We start from the raw sequence: 27,925 nt of genomic DNA on the forward strand, positions 1-27,925 counted from the left end.
AACATAGCCATAGTCTTGAACACCACTGAAAGTCAATGGAGGACGGATCCGTTTTCTATTGTGCCAGATTGTGTTAGTGAAAATGGATCCGTCCTGACACACAATGTAAGTCAATGGGGACGGATCCGTTTTCACTAACACAATCTGGCACAATAGAAAACAGATCCGTCCTCCATTGATTGACGTTTGGCTCAGTTTCATCAGACGGACACCAAAACGCTGCAAGCAGCATTTTGGTGTCCGTCTCCAAACCAGAATGGAGACTGAACTGATGCAAACTAATGCATTCTGAGCGGATCCTTTTCCATTCAGAATGCATTAGAATGCAAACTGATCCGTTTTGGACCGCTTGTAAGAGCCCTGAACGGATCTCACAAACGGAAAGCCAAAATGCGAGTGTGAAAGTAGACTTAAAGATACAACACATTTGTCAAACATTATGCAACATTTGATAAATTTGGCATAAAGCAGACATCTGCAAAAGTGACTTTGAAAATCCCCCCCATGCTAAATCACCCCCACTATGCTTTACAGTTTTTGCACTGATATTTATTTATTGTATATAGTTTCTCCATTAGCATATATTGCTGCTCTGCCCTTGTAAAGAGACATAAATGTAGCAACATTCTGCTACAAGACATGTAACCTAACCTCTACTGGTGCAGGGGGCTTGATCAGTTCTCCCACTGTATATAATCCTCCAATATATACAGTCATGAGCAAAACAAAGTGCACCCTCTTTAAATTCAATGGTTTTATGTATCAGGACAAAAAAAATGTTTCACCCTTAGAAGGTCTTAAAATTAGGTAACTACAACCTCAGAAACAACACATCATAGATTCCACTGTGTCATTATTTATTCCACAAAAATAAAGCCAAAATGCGAAAAGTCCACCCCATGACTCAATAGGTCACAGAACCACCTTTAGCAAAAAATAACTTAAAGTAATTGTTCTCTGTATGACTTTATCAGTCTACACCAGGCATGCTAAACCTGCAGCCCTCCAGCTGTTGCAAAACTACAGCTCCCAGCATTCCCAGACAGTCTGCAGCTATCAGCCTGCAGCAGGGCATGGTGGGAGTTGCAGTTTTACAACAGCTGGAGGGCCACAGGTCGAGCATCCCTGGTCTACACATTGTTCTGAAGGAATTTTGACTGACTCTTCTTTACAACATTGCTTCCGTTCATTGAGGTTTGTGGGCACTCATTTACGCACAGCTCTCCTAAGGTCATGTCACAGTATTACAAATGGGTGGAAGTCTTTATTTTTCCTGGGCCATGCCAACACCTTCATTCTTTTCTTTTTCTGCCATTCTGTTGTGTGCTTGGCATCTCTGCCTTGTGCATTACCCAGTTTCGGCCAGGCATTAGCTTTTGGATAAATGACCTCACATTTAATTCTAGAATACTCTGGCTCACAGAGAAGTTTATGGTCAACTCAATGACTGCAAGGTGCCAAGGCCTGTGGCTGCAAATCAAGCCCCAATCATCACCCCTCCACCACTGTGCTCGACATTTGGCATGAGGTTTTTGTGCTGATTTGCCGTGTCTGGTTTTTGCCAAATGTGGCGCTGTGCATGATGGTCAACATCCCACTCTGTCTAAACAACATTGTTCCAGAAGTCTTGTGGTTTTATCAGACACAACTTTACAAACCCGAGCCGTGCTGCCAAGGTCTTTTTAGAAAATAGAGGCTTTCTCCTGGCAACCCTTCCACACAAGCCATTACTTGTTCAGACTTTTTCTTATCATACTGTCATGAACTTATACATTTCACATGCTAACTTAGGCCTGTAGAGTCTAAGATGTAGCTTGTAAGCTTTTAGCAATTTCTCTGAGTATTGCATGGTCTGAGTTTATGATGAATTTGCTGGGATGTCCACTTATGGGAAGATTTTCAACTGTCGTGAATGTTTTCCACTTGTGCATAATCTTTCTCACTGTACAATGATGGACTTTAAATTGTTTAGAAATGGCCTTATAAACTTTCCCAGATCGATAGGAAGCAGCAATTGCTTCTCTAAGTTCCCTGCTGATAGATTTCATTTTTGGCATTGTTTAACACAAGCCTGAATGCTGCAGACCAGCAAACTTCCAAAACTTCTGCTTTTATAGAGGTGGTTACACTTGATGATCAATTATTCAAGGGACTTTGATTACTTACCCTAACCCCTTAATTCCAATGGATGGATGTTTTTAATTTTTCACATACAGCTTCTGCATTTGTCCTAGTTTTTGTTAAATAATGACATGGTGTAATCTATCATAAGACCTTCTAAGGATCATTATGTCCTGATACGTAAATATATATATATATATATATATATATATATATATATATATATGGCAGCACTCCAAAAAAATAAAATTAAAAACACTTTAGAGTGCTGCCTTTTTCCTACCTACAATTTTGGGATTGGCTTTTCCCAGAGGGCTGCGCACCCACATTTGATTTCAGGCTGTACTGCCTTTTTTTTAAATTGTATATATATATATTTTATTTTATTTATTTTTCTCATGAATGTACAATGCAGTTGTTTCAGTGTGGCCAATCAGTTGGGAGTGTGAACAATTTACTGTGCCATGTTTTGCACTGAAGTCCTACATCTATATCTAGATTCTCTGGGAGCTCCAAAAACAATTGTCCCTTAAAGGGAATCTCTGAGTTCCAAAACACCCCCCAAACAAGAGGAAGCGGTGTATAGTGTAAGTGGTGCCGAGTCTAAACTATGCTATATATCGTCATAACAACTTTGTAAGAATTCACACAAATGATAGCCCTCTTTATAATTATGGTATGTTTTCAATCACAATGGTACAGATCAATGGTCCATGTTTAATATATACTTACAATAGCTACTGGATCATTGCTTCGCGTTGCTGCAAGGCTGAAAGACTTCACATGGGTATTTGATTCCAAAGACTTTGCAAATTCCTTTAGGGTCGGTATTGGGATGTTCTGCAGGTCATTGAAAAAAATTTAAAGAGAAACAAAAACAAAATGAATAAAAAAAAGAAAAACTGCCTGGAGCTGATAAACAAATAAATATAAGTTACTAAAAGACTTAAAGGGGATGTTCGCATGGTGGTTTATGCCCATGGAATTTTGGCAACCTGCCACATGGTTCCAAAATGTAAAATAGTAGCGGGCAGGCACTCTATTTATGGGTTCATGAAAAGGCAGTTTTTATTATTTAAAATACCAATATAATAGCAATAAATAACAATAAAAAATATAAGAATTAATAACAATCTCAATATAGCAGCAGATAAAAAATGGCAATTAATGGATAGCAGCAAGGTTGGCAAAGGATCTCTATAGTTAGTTTGATGAGAAGTCCATATATCAATCACCCTGTGTAAACCACTATTTAGTGGAGATCAGGTGTATAACAGTGTTTGCAACAATGTTCTTAGTAGTTACATTACACCATATTCATTCAATAGCTTCTTATCCTCCTTTTATATGTCTTCATATATCACTTGAAAAATAGCAGTTAGTGAATGGCAGCAATATTCGCAATAATTATAAAAAAAATGTTATAGCAGGAAGTCTTTACACTTGATTTGGTCACAAGGTTGCAACAATGTTGTTAACAGCTGTGAAATTGACAGCATTTGATCATTATATATCTTCTTGTGCTCCTTTCATTAGGTTTCCTTTTTATCTAGGAAGTCTCTTATTGAATGCATTCAATACTTTAAATATTTCTTTTACTCACGGTTAGGCTGTTTCTCTAGTGCGGCGTCCCGCTCCTATTCTGACAAACAGACTGACCTTTGCAGCTTGAATCTTTCAATCGCAGCTTGTTCAGAAGTCGGCGTGCCACATGCTATGGCGACGTCTCTCTTAGTCACTGATTCCGCCGCTTTAGTATTCAGGTCGCCTCTTAACTTCTTGATTTCAGCTGCTAGTGTTCCGCTTTTCCAGGTAACAGGTCAGTTATCCGTGAGTACTTTAAGTTCAAATCCTATTAGAGCGCTCCAGCGATGTGAATTCATTCAAAGTATGCTTTTTCAGTCAAACATGTTTCGGAGCTTAACTTGCTACATTCTTGATGTGAAGTCAAGCATACTTCACATCCAAGAATGTGAAGTAAAAGCTCCGAAACATGTTTGACTGAAAAAGCATACTTTGAATGAATTCACATCGCTGGAGCGCTCTAATAGGATTTGAACTTAAAGTACTCACGGATAACTGACCTGTTACCTGGAAAAGCGGAACACTAGCAGCTGAAATCAAGAAGTTAAGAGGCGACCTGAATACTAAAGCGGCGGAATCAGTGACTAAGAGAGACGTCGCCATAGCATGTGGCACGCCGACTTCTGAACAAGCTGCGATTGAAAGATTCAAGCTGCAAAGGTCAGTCTGTTTGTCAGAATAGGAGCGGGACGCCGCACTAGAGAAACAGCCTAACCGTGAGTAAAAGAAATATTTAAAGTATTGAATGCATTCAATAAGAGACTTCCTAGATAAAAAGGAAACCTAATGAAAGGAGCACAAGAAGATATATAATGATCAAATGCTGTCAATTTCACAGCTGTTAACAACATTGTTGCAACCTTGTGACCAAATCAAGTGTAAAGACTTCCTGCTATAACATTTTTTTTATAATTATTGCGAATATTGCTGCCATTCACTAACTGCTATTTTTCAAGTGATATATGAAGACATATAAAAGGAGGATAAGAAGCTATTGAATGAATATGGTGTAATGTAACTACTAAGAACATTGTTGCAAACACTGTTATACACCTGATCTCCACTAAATAGTGGTTTACACAGGGTGATTGATATATGGACTTCTCATCAAATTAACTATAGAGATCCTTTGCCAACCTTGCTGCTATCCATTAATTGCCATTTTTTATCTGCTGCTATATTGAGATTGTTATTAATTCTTATATTTTTTATTGTTATTTATTGCTATTATATTGGTATTTTAAATAATAAAAACTGCCTTTTCATGAACCCAAAAATAGAGTGCCTGCCCGCTACTATTTTACATTTTGGATCCATTTATTGACGAGGGTGAGTCAAATTGGGCAAGAGCACCTGCTGCCAGAAAACCAGTGGAGAGCCGCCTTATCTGTTGTATACATTTTTAACCTGCCACATGGTGTCTGCTTCCCATTCTTTACAATATGCGGCAGTGCTGCAGTTCCTGTGGCCAGAGGTTTAGATTCACAAAAGAACATGTCCTTTCTTGGCGCAGTGTACAGACAGATGCTGCTTGAAGCCGTGGTGGGTGTCCACTTATGGATTAGCTTCCTGCATAGTCATCTCGCCTGGTCCTGTCAATCAGGAAGTAGATGGAAGGGCTGGTAGAGAAAGCAGAAGTAAGAGTGTACAGAGTGGCTTGGGCCCACCCTCTGTGCACTTAACTGCTCATTTGCATATGGACTGAAAGTACTTTTTCTCCAGAATGGAACGATGGATGAGTAAAATATATTACTTTCAGATGGGCTAGCCCTACAAGGCGTTGCACCTGGAATAATAGTGAATTTCCCAGTAAAAAGAAATTCCCTTTAAGGCTCTGTTCACATTAGCATCATGACTCCTATAAAAATGGAAATAAGGTTTGTTTTGAAACAGATCCTTACAAATAACATTGACTTAGAATGGATCTGGCAAGTTTCCATTTTTTTCACTGGACAAAGTAGCCCAGGAAGCTTCCCTTTTCTGAACATGAGCAGAAAAGAACACTACATTCTCAAGGAACTAAACATGACAGTAAATAAGTAACGAGTCATTCACTTAAAAGGACATTATTCTTACATTGCAGACGTTATAAGGGTATGTTCACATGGGCCCAATACTGCATCCTAAGGACAGCAGCAAAATCAAAGGCAAAACTGTGATAACTATATATGGTGACTAAGCATAAAAAATAAGGCATGGTGCAGCTTTAACTGCATTGTGTGAACAGTCCGCATTGATTTTTATATTTTTTATTTCAGAACATATCCATCTAATTTCTACTAGAATAAAGTTGACATGTACCTAAACGTTGGAATATACTTTATTAAAAACAAATCTAACTGCCCGAAAATAAAATTATTTAATATTCTTTAATTATTATTTTTACTATTTCCTATTTAAAATGGGCATCTGAAGTTCAAGAGCCTATTGCTCTATAGAATCCGCACTCCCGTACACCCCCTTGTAGGGGAATACGGATTCCTCTTCAGCCGCACTGAGCACTGCAGGGGCCGAGCATCGCTGCTGCTACCTGTAAGAGAGCTGCTCTGCTAAAACCTTACATAGCATATCTAAAACAGGCTTTAGCGGAGCGGCCACAGGCAGGAGCAGCAATGTGGTATGTGAGCTCCTGCCTGCACCTGATTGCTCCCCTCTGCTAAATCCTTGTGCTATGGAAGGCTTTAGACAGTAGAGCGGAGTGGGCAGGCGCAGGCAGGAGCTCACATACCACATTGCTGCTCCTGCCTGTGGCCGCTCCGCTAAAGCCTGACATCGCCCAAAAGTGATGAAACCTTACTGGACAGAACATGATACAATAAATAAAAACGTAAGCAGACAAAAACCAGGGGGTCTCAACAAAAATACATGGACATGACAGAACCTCCACCCACAGCACAATTCCCAATAGTTCAGAAAAAGGGAAGATAAAAAGAAATAGCCCAAATATCAAAACATCAAAGGAAGCAAAATTGTGAACAAAATACCCAGTATAAGCACAATGGCAATGTGCACATGGACTCCAAAGATGAAGCTACCAAACTGCTGTAAAAACAGTTACCAGTTTTTCATAATGAAGGTCCCATACAGGTATTGAAAATGAAAAAATAAATAAACACATCTAAAAGGCAAGTGACAATTAGGGATGAGCGACAGTGTCAATATTCGAATTCGCAATATTAATCATAAATTTGCGAATTTGCTATTTTCTTGATTGCGAAAATCAGCAATAAAATATGCGCGTATTGCACGCCCAAAACAGGCGTGGGTCACTTTTGCTACATTTTTCAACTGCTAGAAGTTTCCTGAGACTGGAGAAAATGGTTGGCACGGCAGAACATTACAATAGCTTTATATGCAGATAGAGTGCTCCAATATATTTGTGATTGCGCAAATCGGCAATTAATGATGCGCATATTTTTGTACAATACATGCAACTTCACATTATATCAGGTCTGACTACATATTACTGATTGGTGCACTAAGTATTGTTGTGACATCACAGCACTATGTCTGTAGCATGTATGAACAGCTGAACCTATCAGCTACACTATATCAGGATATAACCTACACTGACTATCTCCACTAACTATCTGTAATATATATATATGAGCTATCTAACTATCTAATGTAATGAGTGGAAAGCACAGAGCACAGCAATGTCACTGCTGTCTCTCTCAGAACTGCAAAAAACTGTAGAAAATGGCTGCTGGGGAGGTTCTTATATAGTAAGAAGGGGTAGGCAGCTTTCCTATTGGTTGCTAGGGATGTTGCTAAGCTCAGACAAAGACATTGCAGCCTTCTCATTGGCCCACAAGCAAGAAGCAGGGAGGGGTCATGGGTTCAGATGAAAAAAAATCTAGAATATTCGTGAATACGAACATATAGCACTATATTCAAAATCTTCGTGAATTCTCGAAGTGGCGATATTCGCAATTAAAATTCACGATTTGAATATTCACGCCCAACACTAGTGCTAATATATGCAAGAAGATAATGAACTAAAAAGTACAAGAAATAATATGACCTGTGGTAAATGAATAACCCTTTTAGGGCGCTGTGGCACGTGTCTGATACTCCATATTGACACCCCTCTGCTTTTCATCATGCCCCCTGCCTTCAGATTGACAGCGTTAGACTGCACTTGTGTCCAGAACAGAGCGTGTGCACAATATCTTTGCTAATCGGGATGAAGCCGAAGATATGTGCAAGCGCCGTTCTAGGCACAAGTGCAGTCTAGCGCTGTCAATCTAAAGGCAGGGGGCATGAGGAAAAGCAGAGGGGCGTCATTACGGAGAACCAGGGGCATCACTGGACCCCCACTAATCTCGAACCTTCTAGTACTCGAATAGTTCATTTGCATAATTTTCAAAGTTTATTTTTCTCTGCAACGATACCACCGACAGACATAAGACAGGTATCGTTTTAATCAGCATTACCAACCCTATCAGAACCTAATTATTCAAGTTTCAGGCTGAACACACATCATTGAGCATAAATGGCGGCACAGGCGTCCAAGAAAAGACTTATGCACATGCACAAGAAGCCAGAGAGAATACCAGCGAAAACAAAAACCGGATAGATCATCAGTGTCTGATCGGTGGGTGTCTGACTCCCGACAACCCCGCAGATCAGACTATGTCACACTCATCTGTCACATGACCCAGGCGTGGCTCCGTCCCATTGAAGTGAGTGGGGCTGAGCTGCAATGTCAAGCACAGCTGCTATAAAATGGATGGCGCTGTGCTTGGTGACCTGTGAGGAGGAGTACCACAGCTTCCTGAAACAGCTGATGGGTGGGAGTGCTGGGCACCGACCCCCACTGAGGATAGGTCATCAGTATTAAGTTTCAATCCCGGGGGGGGGGGGGCTTTAGGTTAGTTTGTCTGACTTATGAATACACATACAACTTTATAACTGCTGCAGTGAGGGCAGGCATGACCTGTTTCGTCTATATTGTCCAATATGTTACTTTTCAGCTATAAATACGAACCTTAATGTTGTTCAAGTTGACATCAACAAGAAAAGGATCATTCGTTTTTATCCTCTGCAAGGTCTCTTCCACATTAGTCGGGTTTGGGGGATCTTCAAACGTAGGTTTTACCTTTTCAGCTTTCACCACATCTACAAAAGAAGATCATTGTAGTAACAGATGGGCAGATTACATTGTGTCCCAATTGGTAATAATTATGGACTTTGACATCACATCTGAAAATTAGGCTTGGGCGATATCAAAAATATTCCCACGATAACGATATTAAGAAATTTATCGCGATAACAATATATATCGCAATAAATGCCCATTTAGAAAAAAAAACACTCAAAACATGTACTCGTGTTTCCTTGTTGCCCCCATACATCATAATGTCTCCTTGATGCCCCCATGCAGTAATATCTCTTAGTTGCCAACCAAGAACGGGGTCACTGTTCCCCCCAAATCTGATGGAGCGGGTTATTCAGAGTGTGCCCATCATAGGTGCACATTATCAGGAAGGGCACCTTGGCATCATAAAGATGCCTTTCAGTCACAAAAAAACATTGGGGGTCATTTACTAAAGACTGGCACTTCCCATATGGGTCTTAGTCCCTACACACTTCAGCCATATTACCGCAGCCCCCAGAGCGCAGTGACTGTTCTCAGCCCCGGCCTGTATGTGCAGCAACCCCCAGAGTGCAGCGACGGTTCTCAGCCCCGGCCTCTCTGTGCAGCAGCCCCCAGAGTGCAGGGTTTGGTAATATGTCTTATCCGAAAGGATGCGGAGGGATTCCGCGATATAGTAAGACGAATCCATGAGCACTATGTCCCCCCCCTTTGTCAGCACTTTTAATGATTATCTCCTTGTTATCAGTAAGGGTCCGTAGGGCTTTAGATAATTGGAGATTCAAATTGTTTTTACCTACAGACAGGGACGGTGTGGTGAATTTTTCTTTGACGTCTGACATCACCATGTTATAGAAGCTCTATATGTGAGGACCTTTGCTTTCGAGGGGATAGAATAAGGACCTTGGTTGGATGTTCGATGGAATGGGGACGGGTGGGCTCTCGAGAGGAGAGGGGTTCAGAGTCTCCAGGTCGATTGAGGCTAAAGCGGATGATGGGGCATCCGTAATGATAGATGGTTTTAAGGTGTCAGGAAGTGGTTCAATACTATTATCAGTAGTAGTAACCTGGGCAATGGAAGCAAAATCGGTGGGATCTATTTTGCGTGAGAGGTTCCTAATAGTGAAGTGGCGGTGGAGGGTAAGTTTGCCATCTATTTCGTTCCGAATAAAGTCTTCGATTGTTCCCAAATAGTGTTGAGTAAAGTCCCATTCGGGTTGGTTTTCAGTTTAGCGGCATATTCCACTGGTATCGTACTTCCGGGTCCCTCGGCAACCACCGCTCTCCCGGGCGGGATTCTTACAGAGGTCCAACCTCCTTGTTTAGGACCCGAGCGCCCCCACCAATATAATATATACATATAGGTATTTTTTTCCTCAGTTGTGGCCTTTATTCTTATTGTGTCATATGATATGCATTCCACAGTGGAACGCATCACTTCCAGTTTGCCCAGAAACCGGAAGTGACATCATGATGGTGGGAATTTCAATTTATGTTTGCTCCTATATATACCTTCCCATGTGTATCTGTTTTACTATTGCTCCTGATGAAGGGGATTTTATGACTTCCCCGAAACGCGTTGAGCCGTATATTACTTGAAATAAAGAGATTGACTACGAGTTGCTGATCCGTGTGCTGTATACCATCTTCACCACACCACTGGAACGTAGACAGCCATCTCTATTATACTACAGGCGATCCCGGACGGGTTTTTTTTTGTCCCAAGTGTCCTGAGCTTTATCCTGGTGGCAACCCCCCAGTGAATTGTGGTAACTGGAGTTTTAACTCCGTATATACTTTTAAATATTTTAATGGTGTCTGTGTTTTATGTTGTTTTTACTATTACCAATGTGGCACCCCCAATCTATTTAATTTTTCATATAAATATTTATCATACTCATTTACCTATACTACCACCACCATTCTACCTCTCTACGGGGATTCACTACTCCCCATGTTACTATGCACCTTGCCCCCCTGGGCCTCCACTAAGTCTTCTCCCCAGGTGTATGTATGACTGGCGTTGTCTCTCCTTTTTTTTGGCTAGTCGGTAGGCGCCCCTTGTGACGCCATTCTTCTGACTACCAAGTTTTAAGTCCCTGAGATGAGTCAGGGACAGGACTCATCTCAGGTTAATTTGCATATTTTGTATGCAAATATTTGTATCAAATAGTTTTTTTTACACAATAAAAGCACACAGAGCTATGGGGACTGGGTATTGCGGATGTGCTAGCGGCCATCTAGCAACCCATGTCCTCAGCTCTATGCACAAAATCCTGGTGACAGGTTCCCTTTAATAGCACCATTTCTATTTTTGCAGATGACACTAATGTAGATGCTATGTAGAACTGTACAGTCTATGGAAGATGTCCATAAACTACGAGCTGACTTGGACACTCTGATTGATTGGGCATCAACTTGGCAAATGAGGTTCAATGTGGACAAATGTAAAGTTATGCATCTTGGTAGTAATAATCTCCATGCTTCATATGTCCTAGGGGAAGTAACATTGGGAGAGTCACTTATAGAGAAGGATTTGGGTGTCCTTGTGGATGGTAGATTAAATTACAGCATACAATGTCAATCAGCTGCTTCTAAGCTACCAGGATATTGTCATGCATTAAACGAGGCATGGACTCGGGGGGCAGGGATGTAATATTACCACTTTACAAAGCGTTGGTGCGGTCTCATCTGGAATATGCAGTTCAGTTCTGGGCACCAGTACATAGAAAGGACGCACTACAGCTGGAAAAAGTACAGAGGAGAGCGACTAAATTAATAAGGGGCATGGAGGGTCTTCGTTATGAAGAAAGATTAAAATAACTGAACTTATTTAGTCTTGAGAAGATACTTCTAAGGGGGGCATGATTAACCTATACAAATATATAAATGGGCCATACAAAAAAATACGGTGAAAAACTGTCAATGTAAAATGCGCTCAAAAGACAAGGGGGCACAGCCTCCGACTGGAGAAGAAAAAGTTCAGTCTCCGGAAGCGTCAAAGCTTCTTTACTGTAAGAACTGTAAATCTAGACTTCCTCAGAACGTGGTCACAGCTGGAACAGGGGACAGTTTTAAAAAGGGTTTAGATTAATTCTTGAAAGTAAACAACATTAATGCTTATGAAAACGTGTAGAAATCTGAGTCTCAATTCCTTCTGGGATTCGAATCCCCACCTATCCCTATTTCTTGGTTGAACTTGACGGACTTACGTCTTTTTTCAACCGTATTAACTATATAACTATAAAGAAATCCTTTCCCAAAAGGCCAATCATGTCCCTCCTCCTCACAATCATGTGACTGGTTCTAAGTCAACTAGCTGGAGAAGGAGACTCCCTCCTCTGCCCTGTCCTAAGAATTGTTAAACTCTACCTCTCAGTGTCAGACTGGGGTGCTTAGGGCCCACCAGTAAAATTTATTTTGGGGGCCCACAGTATGAATACATTCAAATATTACCTGCTCACACAGCAGCAAGATGCTACTAGATGATTGAATATAGGGGTCCCTACAGCAACTTTGAGAAGGTAGGTACTGGGGAGAAGAGGACACTGGCAGCTTTCCTCTATACTCAGAAGTCATCTCAGCTCTGATCGTGTCTATAATAATAAACTTGGGCGTTTCTTTAATAATCTATCAAGTTCTTTATATGAGCATAGGCTGGTTGAGGTGCTGTACATTGAATATATGTATGTAGTGCAGTAAGTCTACTGTGTTATGTGCCACTTGTGCAGGGGGTGGGAGACTAGGGGCCCACCTTGCTCAGGGGCCCACTGGGGGATTCACCTGTTCCCCTGTGGGCCAGACCGAGCCTGCTCCCTCTTTTCCTAAGCCCACTCATCTTAGCTGAAAATGGCAATGATTAGCAGAAGATTAACCCTTGTGTTACCTGCAGGACTTCTGTTAGTGCCAGGACCATGCAGAAAATGCAGTGATGGGGTGAACTAATATCTTATTTACTTTTAGAATTCATTTCTAGGTTTAGTATTCCTTAAAAAAAAAAACAGGACAATACAGTACATGCCTCCAAAGACACCACCCCTGTACTGAGAACATGGTAAGCCTTGTTGAACAGGTCTCATGTCAAAAAATCTTACAGGACAGAGACTCAATGCAAGGATGAGGTCCCACCACCACACAATCAAAGAGAAGAAGCTACACTTTCCTGTGGCTAAGCATTTCTGTAGCCCAGGACACAATGTAGAACATATGAAAGTTCTCATATTAAAAGGTAACTTCAAATCCCAAAAAGCTAGAAGAATTTGGGAATACAAATTTAGAACACTGCTTGACACTTTGAATACTGGACTGAATTTGTACCCGGGATTTATGACACACTACAAGATCTAAAGAGTCTTCTGAAGACATAGTCGGGGCACCAGGTCTCTGAGATAACATCAATTTAGAGACCATAAAACTTTCACACCCCTTATCTGTAAGATAATTAAGGACTCATTCTCAAGATCTTTAATATGTTGCTCTGTTTTTTTTTCAAATGTCTATTCATTCCCCCCATGCCTCTGTTCTTATTGTATATATATTGCTGTTTCTTCATATATTCTTGTAGTACGCCTGATGAAGAGACTGGTGATGTCTCGAAAGCTCGCTATGTAACATCATTACTTCTATTTGTGTTAGCCATTAAAAGGTATCAAACCTGCAATACTCTTATTTTGTTTCTCTTAATGAGAGCACTAAACTAAAAAATCTTACTTCATGTAACATGTTTGTTTGCGGTTTTTAGCTCACATATGACACATAGATTACTTATACTGTCTGTAATGGAATGGAAAAGACAGCAACCGAGTAGCTTCTTGCCTGATGACAGCATACATCCTGCAAACAGCCACCCATTTATTGTAGACAGCATGCTATATCCTTACTTCTAAGATCTGCTCCCTCTGAGCCGACTTCATTTCCCTGTGGTCTGCTGGAAAAATGTTGCACTCCTAGGACAGCTAAAATACACAAGACCAGAATACAGACATGACATAAATCTGCTTCCTTGTCATTGAACATGCTAGCACAAGAGAAAACGTATATACACTGGATGTATTGCTATCTTAAAGGGGGTTTTCTGGGATTTTAATACTAATGACCTATCCTCAGGATAGGTCATCAACACCCAGCACCCCCGCCATCAGCTGGTTGAAGAGAAGACCGCGCTCCATGCGAGTGCAGCCTTTCCTTCGTTGTTTACCCGCTCGACATCGCAGCGCTCTGGCTCTACAAACAGTAATGTCTATAAAACCATTTAATTTCACATATCAAATATATTCCTAAAAATGTATAATATTCTAAGAATATGAAATAATGGCAAAAATAAAAAAATATCAATGAAGATAAATTAGAAAAAAATATATTATACAATGTAGTCCTCATTGCCAACGCGGGTCCTTGCAATGTATGGCTATTCACATCGTGTGGCTTTGTATTCTTAGTGTAAAGTGCCCTAATAGGATTAAACATTTCCACCCATTAGCAGAACTGCTAACCCCATCTGGCCGCCATTGGCAACACATGCCCAGTCTTTTGCAACTGGGCAGCTCCCAGACATTTCCTTATACCAGACACATGCTCAGTGGCAGCATACTCTATATTAGACGGTGTGGAATCAATGTACACTGTAATGATACAGTCGGTCAGGTACAGTCATTAGTTCAGAAGGTTATTTCTGTCACTTACTAGCAAGGTCACTCAGCTCTGTGTCTGTGGCACTTGCAAGAGCTTCTTCCAGTTCAGGCTCCAAGGTCACCCTCTCTTCTAGCTCCTGCTCCGGGGGCATATGCTTGGGAACAAATACCTTTCCTGCAAGAATACAAGAGACCATAGGATTTTAATCAAGTTTGCAGAGGCATAAATCATTGCGGATACTAGATACTGGTTCTTCTTCTAGAGAATTATACAGTACAATATCAGCCATTATAAATATGATTTCTAATCCTATACAAACATGCCAATTGCTCTTCAGAAAAGGAGGTTTACTATTACAGTTTATAACCGTTTTATAAGGATGGTATGAATACTATTTCCCAGAATCTAGTTGGAGCATGTGATCGGGGTGGCTGAAGCAAACAGTAGCTCCTTGTGTTGTTTGTAAATTGTATGTAAAATAAAAGACTAAATGAGTGATAAACATAAAGTAGAGAACTCAAAGTAAAAGAGATGGAAATATGAAACTGAAACAGAATAAGGGGCTATAATCTAAGTAAATAGCACTAAACTAACAGATCATAATGTATGTAATAGACTCTAACAATGTATTGTAAAAAAAAATTCTTTATTGAAAATGGGGTGGGATTTCATGTTAATGTAGGTCTTCCATAGTCAGAAATGTCCAAACAGGGAGATATGTGAAGAAAAACTCCAGAAATATCACGATTAAGGCTACATTCACACGTCAGTATTTTCCTATATCCCGATTTTCGGTCCGTTTTTTTGCGGATCCGTTGTTCCTGAAAATGTTTCCATGTGTCATCTGTATGTCATCCGTTTTTTGCGCAAAAAACGGAAACATGTATACATTTCAATAATCAAATAAAGTTGTTTGGATTTCTTTGAAAAAAAATTGAAAAAAATAAAATAAAAAAAAATTGTTATGTGTTTCCAGGAACGGATTCCGCATAAAACGGATGACATACGGAATGACATCCGAATGTCTTCCGTTTTTTGCGGATCCATTGACTTTGTATTGTACCAGGATCCGAATTTTGCGGAAAAGAATTGGACATGTTTTATATTTAAACGGACATGCGGAACGGGACAACGGACCCATTGAAAATGAATAGGTCCAGATCTAGTCCTGATCTGTTCCGCAAAAAACGGAACAGATCAGGAAAGAAAAAACGGACGTGTGAATGGACCCTAAATGTAGCTTATTGGATCATTCCTGGTTTTTTTTTTATTGAATCTGCAGCTGGTGTTACGTTTCGGCCATTTAGGCCTTTATCAAACTATAACAGAATAAAGAAAATGACAGATATCATGATTTATCAAAGTACATAATGGCAGTGGTCAGCTTAGTATAAGGACAATTAGTCACATGAATTAAATATTCCAAATCACATGATCTGACAGAATTGTACTAGAAATAAAATTTTAAGTGAAAATAGACGTAAAATAAACATGGGAATAATACATGAAAATAAGCATGATTTCTTCCAAGCTGTCAATTTGTATCTGTCTGGTCCACCGGATCACAAGGTGAGTAGTGATGATAGTTAGGTCCCATGGTAGGCATAGATGATACTGTATGATGCTATGTTACATGTCAAGGAACTATAGGTACTATGTTATGGTAGTATATATGGACATGACAGCAATCAGTTAGCATAGATATTATCATATAAGGGAATACCTGGTGCCTCTGTGGGAAGAGGGTAGGTAGATGTTAGGTAGTCAGCGCTCAAAGGGAAAGCGTGCGTCCACACTGCAGGGATAATTAGCCGCTTGTACAGAGGAGCGCCGTCTATTTAAAAAGCACGTGTCTACCCGAGTTGCGCATGCGCACGAGAGTGCGTGCCAGGTCTCCTGTAGGAGTAAGTGCTATGTTCTCTACTAGAGAGAAAGGGAGAAAACTAGGTAGAAGCCTGTCAACCATCAGCAGGTGGGCAGGAGAGCAGGAAGTCATGAGTAACCAGGACTCTTCTCAGGTGGCCGGGACTCTTTTTCAGGCCCAGTCTGCAATCATTGTGATGTTGGTTCTCGGCAACCACTTACTTTTAGCTGATGTATGACACTTCGCTGAAATCAGCATTTCTGTCACTATTTTATACTGCCCTCAGTCAGCATAAAGTTGATGACAGGTTCCCTTTAATATATGCAAATGATCCTCTAGGACCAACTGGGGTGTTGCCATTACACCTAGAGGCTCTGCTCTCTCTGCAACTGCTGAACTCTCTGCACTATGATTGACAGGGCCTGGCAGTGTAAACGTGATCATTCCTGGCTCTGATGTCTGCTAAAGTCAATTTAAATGCAGGGCACTCGACAGTTGCAGAGAGAGCTGAGCCTGTAGGTGTAAGGGCTACGTCCCCGTTGCTCCTAGAGGCTCGTTTGCATATCTAAAACTTCATTTTTCTCAGTAATGCGGACACGTATGAACATGGGACCAATACAGGTGCCTTCACCTGCGAAGCACACATTTATACAAGCAGGGATGTAACCATAAACCCCTTCATGGACCTAGATCACAAAGGGTGTAACCATGAACTCTTTCAACACCCTAAGCTACAAGGAATATAATTACATCATGCTGCTCTATAGACAGAGTTGACAATGCTCATTAGCTCCAGACTGTTTATGATGACAACACTAGGTGACGTGACAACTGCTGACACCTTCATCCATAACCTGTCAATAGAGCTATTAGAAACACTGTATGATCGTGTCACATGTTATCCAACCAGGCTTACTTCAGGCCCATAAACAGTTACTTCATTATGTGGTAAAGCCTCATTACAAGGAACATACACTGTGTAAGGACTTTGCAAGCTAATTTTTTTGGCAAGATACATTCATCCATTTTTCATCATAATTTGGCCTGTGCAGAACACAGTCAAGGGTGAATGTTTCCTCTCTGCCAACAGACATCTGTGATCAGTCTCTGGTCAGCATGACTGCTCTCTGTATCTTGTTGGGTAATAGATTCTTAAACCCTATGGCACTGAGTAATGCAGGCGGGTTGTTTACAGACACTAGGGGATTCAATCACAGTTTCCAGCAGGTCATGTGTTAAAACACAAAAAAGAGCTTAGTAAATAGATGTCACATTTTTGTCATGGGCGATAACTGCACACGCCCTGTATGCTGCTATCAGGACAGGAGAGAAAATTATATTTGTGAAAGAACACGTTCCAGAATGACTAGTGCAGGGGCCGTGAGCGGGGTTAGGCTGAGCTTATAGCATGTGTTCTCTCACTCCTTTGTAACCCAAAAATGAAACTTTGCAGTGACTTGCAATCAGTGATGTAAACAGGTTCTCCAGGAAGTCACCAACAGTGCCTCTATCAGACTAAAGGTATAAGTAGATAGGTTTAGGTCACCTGAGTAAAAAAAAAAAAAAGTATTTATAGCCCTTGAACTTTTCAATTTTTTTTTTCACATTACATCCACAAACTTAGGGCTCATAAACAGGGATGTTTTTGGAGTTGCAGATCCTTAAAACACGGATACCAGCCATGTGCATTCTGGCCACAGAACGCACATACAAATGTGGACAACACATGGTGTAAAAGGGTCCACATCCGAGCAGAAAAAAAAACGTAGTGTCTTACAGTACCATCAAAGTGTATGAGATAAGACAAATCTCCTGTACACTTTTTAGTTTAATGCAGAATCTGACCTGCTGTGCTGATTTTGAAATCTGCAGCATGTCAATTCTTTGTGCAGTTCTCTTCTACAGATTTTACCCTTTTTAATGCAAGGGTGAGATCTGCAGCAAAACCGCATCAAAGCCAAAGTAACACATGGGGTCTTGGTGTGGAATTGGTGCAGAAGACTCATGGCGGCCAGCTGGGTACATAATGATCTGATGCTCTCAGAATTGATTAATGCTGAGAGCATCAGGTATTTATTCACCAGACCAACGGCCGCAGGTGCTCTCCTAAATTCAACTGTCTCACTGCCCTCAGGACGGTGATACAGTTGAATACTGTGGCAAGGGTATTTGGTTCTGCTGGGGTGGTATTTTCTGCTGTACGATGGTATTGTTAGCCCCACCTACTGCTGTTGTCCATGCCTACTTGTGCTGCCTCGTCTTCTATCAATTTGGAGCTGCCTACAACATGGGGCCACTTTTAGTTTTTTTTTTCCTGGGCCACTTTAAGTTCCCCATCCACCTCTGTCCGTCCATACAGATTAATAAAACTGATTTTCAGTTGCAGAAATCTCTGCAACAAAATCTCTCACGTGTGAGGCACACTACAACAAAACATAAGTGACACTACCCATTTTACTACCCTTGATGCTTGGCGATTTACCGCTACACTCTCCTGGCACTACTGTGTATGTGGAGCACTATCGTGTATGAGGGACACTAAGCTGGCACTTTTCATAGGGGCAGTCTGCTGTTTATGAGTATGCGTATCTGTATGTGGGTCCGATATACATCTTCATGGCTAAGACATCATTTCTCCTTAACAAAAACCCGCAAATAACTGAAATGTCCAGACATGACTGATGGTAATCTGTCAATATCTACTGCTTAAAGGAAACCTGTCCCAAGTTTTATGGTGTCCTAACTAAGGGCAACATAAATAAGTGACTGATTCTCTTAGCAAAATGCTGGGTCACTTTCTTTAATTGACCCAGTCAATCTGCCAACATCTTGTATTGAAAAGCTCCAGCTCATAATGATGAGTCATGAATATTTATGAGCTCCTGGCTCTCCCCGCCCACCTGCTGCTGAATGACAGTTTGTTTCCATAGGAATCAGCAGCAGGTGGGCAGGGGAGTGGCTATAGCTCTGAATTAAATATACGCTGGACTCAATGACATCACACTGGACTCCAATCAGCTCATTAGCATGCGGCATCTTTGTGTGTATATTATGAGGTAACCATCTGTCACACCAGTAAGTGAATACATCTAAGGCACTTTTTAGTAGTTAATGATTGTAAGAAAATCTAGGTGTTGTATATTGAATGTAATACAACTAATAGGCCTCAGCACAATTATATCGAAACCACTTTGTTGGGCTATTGCTTACTTAAAACATAACTTTTACTAAGTTTGCTCTTAAAATAGTGGGGAAACACTATCTATATTCAAATTTAACAGTGATAACAAAAAATTATTATACCTGTAACTGGACAGTCCCTATAATGATATGGAATGTTCTTACCAGATCAGGAGATTCAAATCTGTCCAAGTTACACCCGTCTGTATGGGTCCAAACGGATTTGGTATGCAGTTAGGCTCGCATTTACTGAATGGAGTCTTCCATGGGACAGGGTCATACCTAGACCTAAGTCTAATCCCTAACTCTTATATTGGGATGGGGACTATTAGGCCCTGCCTATCAGAAATACAGAGCACCCACCCCGTCAGGAACCTTTCCCTGTGAGGGGCCTAAATCCCTAATGGATTCCCTCTCTAATGTCCCAACATGTTTCGTCCCACTGTCTGGGGACTCATCAGGGGAGATGTGTGATCTTAGAGGGTTAACGCTTCAGTAGTTGTTCTGTTGAACGCTGGAGATGTCGGATGTATCGACCAGTCCGATTTTTCAGGGACACTAGTAGACAGTGGTCCGTGTCCCGGTGTGATGCGGGGAAGTGTCACCCGACATCCACGTCTCACCGCCTGTATTTTTTATCAGGAGTAAAAGTTATGTTTTAGTTAATTATTGTATATAATTAGTTTGATTATAATCAAATATCCACATGACAGGATCCCTTTAAATCATGTTTTTATGTTAAACATATTCTTTTATAATTTTTGGTGAGTTTTTATTTTTCATGTCACTAGCTATTTCAAAAATTGTTATGGTAATGTGTACAGTATAGTGCTGGAGGGCGTGTATATCCCACCCAGATACCTCAGCTGGGTGAGATAACTGAAATCCAGAAAGCTGCAGTCGTTTCAGCAAAGTGTAGTTTGCAGAAACAGATCTGTGTTCTGGGCTGGATTTTATTTGGACTTGTGGATAGGTTTGGTAGTGGGACTGGTAGTCCACACCTTTCCAGTACACGTATTTCCTTTGAGGAGGAGATCACAGGTGAGGTGTGCTGAATAAGTGACCCTAGAGAGGGAAAAGCCTGTGAGGCTTGGTGTGGTCCCAGCCAGGAGGGCTGGGGGACCAGGAGGCTGAGTGAAGACGGATCTTTCCCCTGGTGCGGGACTTATGCTTGGTGAGCTGACCTACTAAGTGTTGGAGCCTGATACCCCTGTGTGTGAACTGTGGTGTATAGGTGAGGTAGAGACAACCTATGTATTAGCTAGTGCCTAGACGGGCAGATGTTTATTTTGTGATGTTTATTTTTGTGCTGGTACTGAAGTGCCAAAATAAAGCACCATTTGGACTTTAACCTTGTTGTCAGAGGAGGAGTCTGTCATCACCGCCCTTCTTGAGAGAGCAATCCCTTACATTGTATATAATCCAGCAACTTTCACACTGACAAATAGGCCTAAAATATGTTAAGAATCCCTATTGTGAGTGGTGAATTCAGCGTTATCTATATAGAGGTGTTACTTGTCATTGTAATTCTGCCTGTGGTGATAATGAAAATAGTTACTGACCAACAGACATATATTTTTTTAATACAGTGACATGGGGGGGAAAAAAGTCACAAAAACAACATAAAACATGATTTAAACAATAGGTCATTTTCTGATGACACAATCCCTTTAAGTGTTCTGAATACTTTAGCTCATATATAATGTTTTAACAAATGTAATTTATCAAAGTGAAAATGACCTCACTCTGGGTTGTTTGTCATGGATCATAGAACAGTAAAGGGTCTTTAATTAAACTAATTATGTATTTTGGAGGAGTAGTGTAATAACAAAAAGGTCATAAGGAAAATGAACTCTGATTGCAGTCACTTAAGAAGCATGCACTCGAGGAATGTGTCCATTATTTTTATGAGATCACGAGTAATTAGCTGACAGGTACACAACATGCGTAACGTTCATGAAGCTTCCTCCATTGCAGGGTGTTTTCCCACCAGATTACATTTCATTACAATATGCCATCACCTTCTGATCAGTGCAGGTCTGACTGCCAGCATCTCCGCTGATACAATGAATTCTGTGTTTTACTGTTTCTCTATTATCCCTCTTGGAAATTCCTTAACTAGTAGGGTACCAGCGCCGTACAGCGCAGCACCTGCCCGCAAAGCTAAAAACATAACAAGCATTCAGATCAGCCTGCACAGACGCCCGACCCGGGTTTCACTACAACGCTTCTTCAGGATGAGAGAAGTTTGCAGAAGAAAAGAGGAAGGAGAAGAAAAAAATAAAAATAAAAAAAAAGTATATTCTTTTGGCAGCGCAGTCTCTTTTTTTGATTGAACTTTGGTTAAGTGACAAAACCCATGTCACTATTTGCGGCTTGCAGCCCCGAGGATTTACCGTAAGATAACTAGAGACATTTTCCTTTGTATTTTGAACTATAATGGGGATGGCCAGGAGATGCGAACATGCCGACAGGCGGCCAGACAAAAACAGCATCTCCCGTCCGTCCCCATTATAGTGAATGGGGACGGTCGGACTTCCGGCAGCACACGTGTGCAAGCATTAGTACAGATCCAGCAAGCTGTTCCTAATGTGAAAGAAGCCTAACCTAAACAGAGTCAGCTGGTTTGACTATGCTAAACTGCTAACAGCACTAGGTAGGGACTTTGGAAAGCAGGTTAAATACCCCTTTTGTGTAGCTTTTATTGTCAGGATTAGTGAGAAACATGAACTTTTAATCTGCCGGGCACTGTTCCTGGAAGTGCACTAGATGCAGAACTTCACTGTGAAGTGCTCTCTGCATTGAGCTGCTTCACAGTTCTCTGCTCTACTCTGAGTGACAGCTGTAGCATCCAACCAGGAGACCACTACAGCTATCACACAAAGCAGAGGGGATAGACTGTGAAGCAGAGAATATGAAGCACTTCACAGCGAAAGCTCTGCCTCCCGGGCACTTTAGGAGCAGTGCATGGCAGAATAAAACTTCACATTCTCACTACTCCTGATAGCAAAAGTATACGTATTTTTGACCTGCTGTCTCCAGACCCTATATAGTGCGGTCAGTATTTCAGCATGGTCAAAACTACTGACTGATTATATCAATGGCTATAGAGCTTAAATATAATGCAGTAATAGGAATATATCATATTGCTAATTTTCCATTTCCCAAAAACAATCTATTTCAGACAGTTTCCCTAACAATGTCAAACATCTGAAATTAAGCAATTTGTAGAACAGCTTTGTAATGAGTGTCACACATTTTGCTAACACGATCAAAGTAAACAAGATTAAAAGGAACGCCACATTTCTGTGTTTGTGGAACACTCCTGTGGCTTTGTGGATATAAACTGCATCTGGAAGCAATTAAAGTGGAGATCCTGTTTTTGCAAATCCCCATTACATTATTGCCAGCTATAGGATTTTAGCAGGATACAGCGCCAAGAGACACATTTATTTAGCTGTGCAAGCTGAATCACGCTAGATGGGACTACCAAAGGTTTTGATCTCACTGCATGAAGGCAGTTATCTAGTTCAGCGGTCTCCAACCACCGGGCCACAGACCAGTTCTGGGCCGTGGATCATCTGGTACTGGTCTGTGGAGTGTGCTGGTGTTAAAGAGGACCTTTCATGGGTCCAAATATAAACTAAGTAGCAGAACATGTAGGGTTAATGCAGGGATGTCCCTGCACTTACTATTATTTCTGTTCGGTGCTCCTTTCGCCCGCTGTGGCCCCCGTTACATTCTCCTGCACTGTATGCTAAGTAATAGCATCGGAACACCAGGGAGGAGACATCAGCTTTTCTCAGTGGGTGTTTTTTCTCCCTGGCTGTAGCGCTGTCCAGTCTCAGCCAGGGAGAAAAAAAATAACTCACCTTCTCCCTGGCTGTGATGCTCTGCGCTGCGATTGGACAGCGCTACAGCCAGGGAGAAGGAATGCCCAGGAGAGAAGCTAATGTCTCCTCCCTGATGTTCCGATGCTATTACTTAGCATACAGCGCGGGACAAGGTACCCGGGGCCATAGCGGGCGAAAGGAGCGCCGGACAGAAATAATAGTAATTGCAGGGACATCCCTGCATTAACCTCCACATGTTCGGCTACTTAGTTTATTATGTTTGGACCCATGAAAGGTCCTCTTTAAATGACGGGGACAGGAACTGTTGGCTCCTGTGCCACGTTGTCTAGCCTCATAGACTGAAGGCTGCAAGGCCTGATGCCTATGAGGCAGTGCTAAGGTGCAAGATGGTCGCGATATTGACATCAGTGCGACCTGCTGTGTCGGGTCAGAAGCGACGTGACAACGTCATCACACTGCCAGAGACCCGATGCAGGAGTACCGCCTGTACTGCAACGCAGGGAGCCGGATGGAGGTGAGTATTTTGCTCTTGTTTTATTTTTTTCCTTTGTGAACATTACTGGGGCACCAAAGAGGAGGCACTATACTGTATATATATTAAGAGGCACTACTGGGGGCACTATATAAAAAGGGGCACTATATATAAAGAAGCAATTCTGTGAGGCACTATCTGTAAAGAGGCACTACTGGGGGCACTATATGTAAATAGGCACTACTGGGGGGCACTATATGTAAAGAGGCACTGCTAGTGGGCACTATATGTTAAGAGGCACTACTGGGGGGCATTATATCTACTTGGACCTAAATGGGGAGGATTACTAAGTAGGGCCATACGAGGAGGTAATGATACTAAATATCTGTGTTCTGTTTGTTCAGTTATACAGAAAGAAGTTGTAGAAAAAGGAAAGAGAACAACTTCACTCAGAGGAGACATCATTCATAGTCACTGAGTGGTGGCCTATATGGGTTTATTAATTACTGTTTTTTGATGACACCCCCCTCCCTAGTCCCCACTGATCTAGTTACATAGTGAAAACATAAATATAAAGGGAACGTGTCACTGTGAAATGCAGTGCAAACTGCAATCAATATGTTATAGAGCAGGAGGCGCTGAGCAGACTGATGTATAGTTTTGTGGAGATAAAATGTAGGCCTTATGCACACGACCTGTATTTTTGGTCCATGTCATATTTTTTTGCATTTATAGATAGATAGAACATAAATGTATGTATAGATAGATAGATAGATAAATAGTTAGTTAATGGATGGACAGACTGGTGGGAAAGATAGATTATAGATATAGCTAGATAGCTATGGGATAGATAGATAGATAGATAGATAGATAGATAGATAGATAGATAGTTAATGGATGGACAGACTGGTGGGATAGATAGATAGATAGATAGACAGACAGATAGTTAATGGATGGACAGACTGGTGGGATAGATAGATAGATAGATAGATAGATAGATAGATAGATAGATAGAGCTGCCAGCTCGTTTACATCAATGAGCTGGCAGCGGCTCTGGAGTACTCCTCAACACCAGGTCTCATCCTCCATGACACTGAGGTGAAATTTCTCCTGTATGCGGATGATCTTCTCCTACTATCACCAACTGAGAAATGTCTCCAAGACCAGCTAGTCATTCTGGAGAAATTCAGCACCACATGGGCCCTTCCCATCAATTTAAAAAAGACCAACACTGTGGTGTTCCAGAGAAAGAAAAAAAAGGCCGCCAGGCCCCCTACCTTCACGCTACACAACCGTCGAGGGGAGCTGGGCGCTATCATTCTGGGGCCATCTACATGGTAGTAGTGAAGGCTCCAATCACCATATGCCTTGCTACACCAAGGTATCCCAGGCAAGGCAAAGCCCCAAAATCAACTTACTGAAACCTAGCCCGACCAGAAAATCACCCCACACCACCTCACAAAAGCCGGCATCAGGAACACAGTAAAACAAGAGACAAGAGGAATACGTCAGTGAAAGGAGGAAGGAGGTGAGAGCATCCCAGAAGCTGACGGTAAACCAGAGCCTGCAGAGAGACTACAAAATGGCCCCATATCTGGATAAACTAGGGAACACCAGAGACCGGAAAATTCTGAGCCGCTACAGACTGAACACAGACAGCCTGGCCATAGAATCCGGACGGCATCGACAGAGCTACATGCCTAGAGAAAGCAGACTGTGCCAGCAGTGCCACCTGGAGGCGGTGGAGGATGAGGCCCACTTCCTGATATACTGTCTCAAGACTACAGATCTACTCCCAGACTTCAGCTCCATGGAGGAGGAAGAGAAGCTGGCCATCCTGTTGGGAGAGAAAGAAAACATTGTGGACATAGCAGCACAATATATCAGTGCCTGCCACAGACTGAGAGGAGCCTGATATGCCATGGACTCCGATACCCTGACCCGGGGTGTGTCCGCACCCCACCCCTCTCCCCCTGTCATGATATGCCACGGATTCCTATATACTGACCCTGGGTGCCCCCCCATTTCTCAACCCCCTATTTCCCACATGCTTTGGCAATACTAATGTATAATTTTAGACCTGCCAATAAAGCTTTTTTGATTTGAGTTGATAGATAGATAGACCATAAATGTATAGATAGATAGACAGACAGATAGACTTTAGCAGAGAGGGGGGTGCAGGGCAGGAGCTTGGTGGCCACTCATGGCTCTTCTATGCCAGGCTTTAGGAGAGCAGCGCTTGCACAGGAGAAGCCATATGCTATGGATCCCTGTCTGTACAGCATTCAGTGCGGCTGCAGGGGAATCTGTACTTCCATACACAGACATGTAGAGGGGATTTTGGACTGCAAAGAGCAAAAATCATCTTAGGGCATTTACAGTATATTTTAGTAAACTTTATTTATACGTTCGGACACACTTTGAATGAATAAAATACAAGTTACATAGTTTTATGGGAAAAGATTCAATATATCAATGTGCTCCGCTTCTCCTGCTCTATAACATGATGTACTGCATTTACATGTTCATCAGTTTCATTTAAAGAACGGCACATCTGTAAAGGGCTTATTAACCATACAAAGCCTGCAATTAAAACTGACCAAGGTTCCTGTAGTTTATATATAGTAGTAGTAATATATATACCAATGATCACCTGAAACCTATCTCATAATCCCAAATGCCCTGTATGCAGAAAAATCCACACAAGGCACCAGTAGGAAAACATCAATGGATATACAAACTACAGGCAGCTAAAAGGAAAGAGGGACAGAAAATACCTGGGAAGTGGTACAATACGGAGATCCAACCTCCAGTCAGCTGTGAGCACACCCCGAAGTAAGTTTCGCTCCGCCTTTTCAAGTACCTTGTGTGGATTTTTTGGCATACAGGGCATTTGGGATTATGAGATAGGTTTCAGGTGATCATTGGTATATATATTACAATTTGTTATTGCTCATTTGCCCTTGTGCTGAGCAAGCTTAGATATTGGGATCTTATACCTTACCAGTCAGCACGTGAGCTACTTCTCGCAACACTACCTGTATTGCTGCTTTACTTGTTTTAGATTATTGTCTTGAATCATGTGTCGTTGTAATTATTTGTCATTACCTAATAAATCTTTATATATTTTTTGTATGTGTGTCCCTACGTTTTTTGTTTTGTTTTCTACAGTGTCAAAAATGCTGGGGTTGGCATTCTGTATTGTTCTATACGGGTGATTGGTGGCCAATCTATGCATTCAGCCATAGACATCGTGAGCAGGCAATGTGGTATGGGGATGGCTCCTCTGGACCCTGGCTTCTGTGGCCGATCAATCTTCCACAGTCAGAATATCCCTATTCTAATGACCATGCGTGAGAATAAACTTGCATAATTAGGGTCTACTCCCACTGGCACCATAGCTTCTATTTTAACATATTTAAAGGATAACTGTCGTATTTTTTATTTTTTTTGGAGTATTGGATTGTGGTGATTAATATCACCTTGGTGGCCCTATTTCAACTTTTCACTGTGTATTCAATTACCCCTTAATTCCACAGTTTTGTTCCCTGTACTGCCTACTTTTACCTGTGCTTAAAATAGGGTTGCTAGGCATGGTCCGTCTATATGTTGAAGGATGGAGGACGCAGAAGCACGCAGCGTGCAAGGTCAGATTACTGACAGCCAGGGACTGTAAGTAAATGATTAAAGCCAGGTCGTCCCCAGCAGCTGATAACAGTGCCTGGGCTGTGTGCACTTCTCCTCGTCCCTGCGCTTGGCAGACGCTCCCTCACTCAGCAGACTTGGAAAATGCAGAGTTGGAGCAGCGCAGACCAGGGAAGGGAGATCTGCCGTCTGCTCAGTGTATAAATGAAAGCAACATTGCTGACACTTTTGGGGGGCTATTGTTACTGGCTAGAGAGGGCAGGCAGGATTAGCCTCAGGGTGAGGGCAGTGGCGGCCATCTTAACTGAATAGTCAAATTGCAGTTTTATGCAGACTGGTTGCTAAGGGCTGAATCTTATTAAATATGGGGTAAGTCAGTCTAATAGTAACTGATTCTGGAATATCATGTTATTAGTAACTACATATATGAAAATTGAAATTAGGGTCTAAATGTGACAGTTATCCTTTAACGGATT

General features: G+C 41.6%; 1 protein-coding gene across 2 annotated transcripts in view; it reads right to left on the reverse strand.

Moving 5' to 3' along the window:
* LOC122929642 (tropomodulin-2-like) overlaps positions 1–27,925 on the reverse strand; it is a 104,601-nt gene that overhangs the window by 9,016 nt on the left and 67,660 nt on the right. For both annotated transcript variants that reach the window (XM_044283274.1, XM_044283275.1), the window contains exons 4-7: positions 14,486–14,608; positions 13,684–13,758; positions 8,696–8,826; positions 2,854–2,961 (exon numbers count right to left, since the gene is read on the reverse strand). In XM_044283274.1, the coding sequence (XP_044139209.1) occupies positions 2,854–2,961; positions 8,696–8,826; positions 13,684–13,758; positions 14,486–14,608 (437 nt within the window). The remainder of the gene's footprint in view (positions 1–2,853; positions 2,962–8,695; positions 8,827–13,683; positions 13,759–14,485; positions 14,609–27,925) is intronic.

This window comes from Bufo gargarizans, chromosome 2 (genome assembly GCF_014858855.1).
Source record: "Bufo gargarizans isolate SCDJY-AF-19 chromosome 2, ASM1485885v1, whole genome shotgun sequence".
Lineage (NCBI taxonomy): Eukaryota > Metazoa > Chordata > Amphibia > Anura > Bufonidae > Bufo > Bufo gargarizans.